The sequence below is a fragment of the Notothenia coriiceps genome, unplaced genomic scaffold, assembly GCF_000735185.1.
Source record: "Notothenia coriiceps isolate Sejong01 unplaced genomic scaffold, NC01 NC01_scaffold00018684, whole genome shotgun sequence".
In the NCBI taxonomy this organism is placed as follows: Eukaryota; Metazoa; Chordata; class Actinopteri; order Perciformes; family Nototheniidae; genus Notothenia; species Notothenia coriiceps.
Window position 1 is genome coordinate 1 of NW_011351385.1, and position 7345 is coordinate 7345.

At 38.2% G+C, this 7345-nt stretch overlaps 1 protein-coding gene across 1 annotated transcript; it reads left to right on the forward strand.

Moving 5' to 3' along the window:
* Window positions 1-2430: 2430 nt before the first annotated feature.
* On the forward strand, window positions 2431-6740 carry LOC104951202 (collagenase 3-like). Its single transcript, XM_010777837.1, has 9 exons — window positions 2431-2678; window positions 2767-2915; window positions 3761-3889; window positions 3995-4156; window positions 4278-4407; window positions 4521-4654; window positions 4739-4898; window positions 4982-5085; window positions 6622-6740. Exons 1-9 carry the CDS (start codon window positions 2524-2526, stop codon window positions 6723-6725), a joined length of 1227 nt encoding a protein of 408 aa, XP_010776139.1. The 5' UTR covers window positions 2431-2523; the 3' UTR covers window positions 6726-6740.
* Window positions 6741-7345: the final 605 nt, after the last annotated feature.

Genomic DNA, 7345 nt, shown 5'->3' on the forward strand with positions numbered 1-7345 from the left:
CAAATATTGATAGATGTCTTGTAATGCACTATTGAGGAACCTGCGACCCAAGTTTTTCATTCATTGCATAACTACACCGTTTGTGTATGATATGTCAATAAACCTTAGAAAATCTTGAAATCTTGAAAGGGATGTGCAAAATAGTAATTATATACAATCTTTAATTAACTATTAGTAGAGAATAACGAGTAATGAATATACTTTATAGGGATCCTATTAATATCTAATAATAAAAATAATGAAATTCAATAACATGCTTTAACCACTCGGTGTCATTTTATATCAGCTGTGAACCTTTATGATGTAAATACAGCCTATCTACCAATTGGATCAAATATAAAAGTCAGCCGAATTAGTGTTGATACTGCAAGGAGACGTATTGTGTGAAAAGAAATGTAAGATGTTGTTTAATTGCTGATATATTTATGATCCACGTCACGTTTTCAGTGTTGGCGGCAGTTCCTCATGTTTGTCTAGAAGTCTTCTCATCAGGGCTCTATAAATAGAGAACTACAGCAGATATGTAATATTTAATGCAGCCGAACCGTGTATTACAATGCCGTTATGTGATGACTTTCAAAGAGAAAAGCAAGCACACTCGGAATAAAGTATTATTTGTTTCGGGTATTTGTTAATGACGATGTGATGTGAGACTGGAATTGCACAGGGGAAAATAACGTATCTATGCCACAATTTTAGATGCGGATTTTCGGCAACTCCAATGTGCCGTATGTAGTGTATTTCCCTTGAAATATGTCTTTTTTCTTACTTACTTACTAAATCAATGTTAAGACTGATGACATAAATGCTTTAGAACATTTAGTAATTAAGGTTGGTTTCATTTTAAGGTATTTGGTTAGTGTGAGGTGTCGTTCAGTTGTAATGTTTCTGTATATGAACTCTCCAGTTCTCGATGAGCTAATCATATTTATAGTAAATACTTTATGTTTAGTGTCTGGGCCTCTATTCTCAAGGTTCGTATATCTTATCGGGATGTCCCATTTCACATGATCGAAATTTGTCTTGCGAATGAGTTTACTGTATGTTTTAAACAGGTGATAAATTAATTATTTAATTAAAAAATGAATGAATTAAGTGCTGTGTCTGAGGTTGGCTATTGGCTTCTTCTCTACACTGAGGTCATATGGCGGTTTTTGCTGACAACAGCATTGCACTGTTGCTGTTGTTTGCATTGTCTTCGCTGTTAGCTTTGTTAACTGCTAGCTGTGTTTGATCATAACATGATTTACACAGACAGGCTTGGTTCAGAGTGTTGTAAAAACATGGATGTTAGTTGCAAGTTTTATCCCACGAAAATCTATTCAAAAATGTGTTAAAAGCAAAACAAACAAAAAACGTTATATTTCTTATGATTTCATATTTCATTTTTAAAAATGTGGTTCGTTTTTTTTATTAATATGTAACAGACATCATGCCTAATTGGTCAAGGATTTTTAAAGGATTAATGCTAAAATGTAGAAATTGTACTACTTCTACAAATCAAAAATGTTATATAATTACATTTATAGGTTTTGTTTGTAGGGTTTGTTTTTTACTCTGTTTTTTAAAATTGCTAAGCATTCAAATATAATATTATCCTGTCATCTTCAAACTCAAACCTTCTTGAGTCACTATATATATGTAAATTCAATGCTGTTTTTCTATTGCAACACATTCATCGTCACTGTCCATGTTTATTCTCAAGTTACCTGAAAATAGGTTGTGGTCGGAAAGACTTGTTCATGGCTTGACGCAACTTGTCCGTGTTTTCCCACAAACATGCGTCAGCAGCAACAGTAGCCTGAGGGTTAGCAAAGACAGATAGTGATTAAGTACATTTCATTCATGACAGGATGCTGTAAAATCTGAATAAAATATAAGAATACCGCTTAGATAATAAGAATAAGAGACAATAGGTTATGTATGAGAATGAAGCAAAACACTGATATAGAAATGAACTATCATCCTCCCTGACAATCTACACAATGTTTGTCATGTATCTATGCCATCAGTTTGATACCGCTTGTCTTGTTTTTCTGTTTTGGGGAATTATTTTCTTTGACTCAACAATCAAAGCTAATCTTCTCCTGTCATCTTCAAATGGAATCACTGACTCAAGAAGGTAGTTACTCAACACGCCCACCCCCCATCGCCTCCACTGCTCAGCCTACATATATATATAACAGTTGAGGCCAGCACAAAACACAAGTCACACTCAACGAAGAAGCATGAGTCTCTCTTACAGTCTGAGCATCATTCTAAGCCTGGCACTCGCAGTTTACTGTGGGCCTGTGTCACAAGTCAATGTGAAAGATGAAGATTTTGCAGAGGTATGTAGTCGGGCATTTGTGTTTTCATTTGATGTGTTCAATTTGTGCATTTTGGAAAGTTTCTACAAACTCTGTTGACCAATACCTTTGCTATCTTTTACAGAGCTACCTGAAAAAATTCTTCAACCTAACAGAGGAGACCGGTCCTACTATCCGGCGGGGGTTCAGCCCAGTGAGCAGGAAGCTGATTGAGATGCAGAGATTCTTTGGTCTCCAGATCACCGGGACGCTGGATGCTGACACCGTGGCAATCATGAAGAAGCCTCGCTGTGGTGTTCCAGACGAAAATCTTGCCCGTTTCTCCACGTTTGGACAGCACAAGTGGCAGAAAAACAGCATTACCTACAGGTGACTGATCTAAAGAGAGAATGTGTGTGAAAGAGTTTCTTTAGTAGGTCTAATTTACAATATTCCTGACTTTTGTTCTGTTCTACAGGATAGAGAACTACACTCCGGACATGTCTGTGTCAGAGGTAGATGATTCTATAGAGAGAGCTCTGCAGGTTTGGGCCAAAGTCACTCCTCTGAGTTTCACTAGAATCAACAGCGGCACCGCTGACATCATGATCTCCTTTGGCCGCCAATGTGAGTACAGAGAACTTTCAGTAGTGGAAAAGGTTCACTTCACTAAAGTTAAACGGAGGAATACCGTCAGCTAAAAATATTAAAGAAAACAACCTTTGTAAAAAGTAAAAACCTTGCATTCTCAGGGTGACTGAAGTAAATTCAAGCAATAACGATCAAATGTATACCTTAAGTAACAACAGTACTCATTGTGCATTATTGCATGTTTTATATTCATATTATATTATCATATTGTATTGAAATAGCGCTGCATCAGATTTGAGAGACTTTTAAAATACACTCTTAATCTGAATGAACTAAATGTGTTTATTAAGTAAAGTATACAATGAAGTGACTAAAGTAAAGAAAAAAAATCTAAAGTACGGTACTTGAGTTATTGTAGACCTACTGTATTTAATTTCAACAATAGGGTTAGGGTTAGGGTTTGGCACAGTATGTTTTTTTTACCAATATTTGTTTGCAATTTCTTGACACCTCTACTATAGCATACTGTATAGTTCTTTTAGTTACTGTCAATGGTTGCAGTAGAGTTACATCATGTTCATCAACAAAACAAAGAAACAACATCATTCCACTGGCATGTCAGGGCTTGCAGACATCTCAGACCCTCTTCACTATTTTGTAAGAGCTTAGGGTGTTGAAAAGGCTGCGTTTATCTTGGCTCAGGTTTGAGGTTGTGACATCTCACCAACTTACACACATTTGAGTTTGAGGTACAATAGATTCCAATGGTTTCCCAGTTTTGATTTGTTTCTTTACAAAAACAATTGTTATACAGGACAATATAAAGTACATTTTAATGCACGAGTACTTGGGTTCTGACCTGAGTATGTTCTTGTTAACAGCACATGGTGATTATTACCCCTTTGATGGCCCTGGTGGTACTCTTGCCCATGCATTCGCCCCATCCACTGGCATTGGTGGAGATGCTCATTTTGACGAGGATGAGGACTTCACTTACCGGTCAAACAGAGGTCAGTTTGTTATTTACGTACACCATGATGGATCATGCTAACTACTGTCAGTTTTGACATGACACTATCTGTAAGGCTAACCTGTAAGTGTGTTTTCTGCTGTAGGCTACGTCCTCTTCATGGTGGCTGCCCATGAGTTTGGCCACTCCCTGGGCTTGTCTCACTCTGATGATGCTGGTGCTCTCATGTACCCTGTGTACACATACAGAAATCCTGACACCTTCATCCTGCCCCGGGACGATGTCAACGGCATCCAGTCTCTCTATGGTTGGTACAAACTGTCACTCTTACACAATCATTGTGAATTGCTTCTCAACTATTTGGGCTTCATTGCAATGTGATGCAGGGATTTCTGAATACTTGGTGACTCATTCTGTTTGTCTTCTAGGTCCAAACACTGGTAAAGATCCCTCTGGAAAGGAACCACAGCCCCCCACCACTCCTGATGCCTGTGATTCAACCATGGTCTTGGATGCTGTCACCACCCTGCGAGGAGAGATGTTCTTCTTCAAGGACAGGTCAGACATCCTGGAGAATGCTTAAATATATTAAACCTGAAGCCCATTGACATCGTTTTCTCTTCACCCAAGAGCTGAATTATGAACTCATTCATGTTCTTGTGTGTTCTCAGCTTCTTCTGGCGGATCTACCCTCAGAGCAGCACACCTCAGCAGAGTCTCATCACAAACTTCTGGCCCGATGCCCCCTCCAACATCGACGCTGCTTATGAAAGCCGAAACTCAGACAAAGTCTATCTCTTTAAAGGTTTGTATTCTCATAACGTGTCCACGGCTCCAATATAAAAGCATTTCAAAATGAACCAACTCTGTTATCTTTTTCTGCCTTTAGGCCGTAAAGTGTGGGCCTTCAGAGGTTATGATCTTGTACGTGGATATCCTAAAAGGCTCTCCAGGTTTGGTTTCCCAAGAGGTGTGAGGAAAATCGATGCTGCCCTTTTTGATGCAGAATCCGGCAAGACTCTGTTCTTTGTAGGCAGCAAATACTTCAGGTGTGTACAAATGATTTCTGTTGAGATATTTTCTAACCTTTAACCTTGGTGAATCTATCTAATGACTGTTGTTTTTTTTTCAGTTACGATGAGGGCAGAAAGACCATGGAACGGGAATCTCCCAAGATAGTCGATCAGACCTTCTCTGGCCTGAATGGCAGGGTGACTGCAGCCGTCCAGTACCGAGGTGAGTGGCATTCTAAGTTTCCCATGTCAAGATTACTGAAATAAGATGTTCAAAGTTTTTCCTCTCACATTCTTCCTAGACTTTCACACACAAATTATGTTTTGCGGAAGTGTATTTATTAGTTTTCTTGATTTCACTTTTGTCTGTTAAACAGGAGGCAGTTTGTTCAATCTGACGCTCTGCACTAAAATGAGTGTTGTGGTTGGTCTAAGAAAAAGAGCATGCTATTTTCTATATGAATCTACACATTTACGTTTGAATTTATAAAAGGAAAGTGTTACTACTGTATTTAGAATACAAAATGTGGTGCTTCTTTCTCATCAGTAAGGCTGATAATGTAACAGATTATTATGAAGCAACATGATAGCCAGTTAGCTAGCTAAACGTTTTATGAAATACCCTCGTGGTACATTCCAACACTGCACCAAGTTTACAAACGGTCCAATTTCTGCCTAAGTGCATTTCGGCTAGGAGAAAGACTGTTTACGAACACACCCTTGCCGTGTTCTTTAATTCCAGGAAAGACAAACAACTTCTAAGTTTAACTATTTATTAAAAGAGAGCAAAATATATATTTCACTTGGCCAAGGACTCCGTCCGTTCACAGAAATCCCAGGCAGCAGAGCTGTAATCTGTAACCACTATTTCCGGAAAAATCCCTGAACCTCATGAGTGAATACATTTTTATTATTCAGGGGTCTGCCCGTACATTTATGATTGGTTGAGACTAGATGGGGGAGAAACGTGGTTTAGACTTTGGCATCCCTGGTTGGTGCACAGACTTAGACAGTCTCTTGGCAACATGACCTCCAATCAGCATTCGGCCGGCCTGTGAAGGTCCCTCCCTACTCTAGTCACGCTATCCTACATAATTTGTTTTGCTGAAGCTGCTTTGCAATAGATAGTGGAATCCTCGATTTAAACACTGATTCCCAGTTATGCGTAGGCGTTGAACACACACACACGGCCAAGGCCAGAGCCTCAATAACTCTTTGTCTTCTATAGTGTCTGCACCCGGCTTTTGCAACATTTCTAATGCAAGCTAAAACTTTCATATTACTATTCCCTTCGTTTCGTATCTAACCCATCAGAACCTGGGATTAGTGCTTGTGTCTATTTATTTTATAGTCATAGCAATCTCATGAGCACAATAAGCATATAATGTAATAATAAGAATCACTCTTGTAATGTTATATAATACAAATAGACTCCACCCCCTTAGTTACTGTGTGATCGAGCTGGGCTAGCTAATTTAACTTCTGACCTGCTAAACTAAGCTAACCCTATTGAGGCTGCAGCTTCACATTCATGAGAGTGGAATCAATCTTAACCTGTAACTCTGGGTAATAACGGGATTAGGCCTTTTCTTAAGAAGTTGAACTATTCCTTGAACACAGGAACAAAAATTGAGGGCCACCCAGTAGCATGTAGCAGATCAGAGTTTGAATCTGACCTGTTCGTCATCTCCTCTCTGCTTTCCTGTCTTTCTGTATAACAAAAATAAGAAGAAACTAACCTTGATTTTCTGTTCTGCAGGTTTTACTTACATCTGCACTGGACCCTACATATTTGAGTACAGGTCCAGGACGTTGAACCGTGTGCTGAGGAACAGCTTCTTCCTGCCCTGCAGTAACTTCTAGTCCTCTTCATCAAGTTCTATAGCCGCTGAATGAGAATGAATGTACACTAACAGTGTTAGAAAGCACATTGAATTTGTTCTATAGTAAGAAATATATTTTCGAAACTGAATTTGACCAAATCTATATCTGTAAACATGAAGTATTTAAATATATATATATTTGTATACTGTATAGCTGGTTTACATGTCTGTTATACTTGGCAGTATTTATGTGGTGTATGAAACTCTTCCGCCAGGAAAACAGATATTCAGTTTTATCTGAGGGGCTTCTGTTTCTTCAAGACTTCTACTGTTCTTTATTTATATAATCTAATGATATTGTGGTAGTATTGTAATTAATGTAATTGGACAGGGATATGAGTAACCAAGGTCTTGTAAAATTGCTGCTAACGAACACAACTAATAAAACATCTACAAAAATAACATGAAATGCTTTCATTCCTTAACCGAACCTGTTTGATATCAGATGAAAACGGTTTTGGGGTAAATTTCTATGTCAAAGCAAGAAAAAGGCAAAGAGGAAGAGATTTCACAGAATGTCACGAAACAACACAAAATATTTCTTAAAATTCTGCATCATATGGTAAGCTAATTACTTTATTATTTATTTGGATGAGCATC

Excerpts from the sequence above, each read along its gene's own strand:
- LOC104951202 (XM_010777837.1), top strand. The coding sequence starts at position 2,524 with ATGCAGAGATTCTTTGGTCTCCAGATCACCGGGACGCTGGATGCTGAC. Across the intron at positions 2,679-2,766 it reads AAAAACAGCATTACCTACAG|GATAGAGAACTACACTCCGG; the intron begins GTGACTGATCTA and ends TCTGTTCTACAG. Across the intron at positions 4,899-4,981 it reads GTAGGCAGCAAATACTTCAG|TTACGATGAGGGCAGAAAGA; the intron begins GTGTGTACAAAT and ends TTTTTTTTTCAG.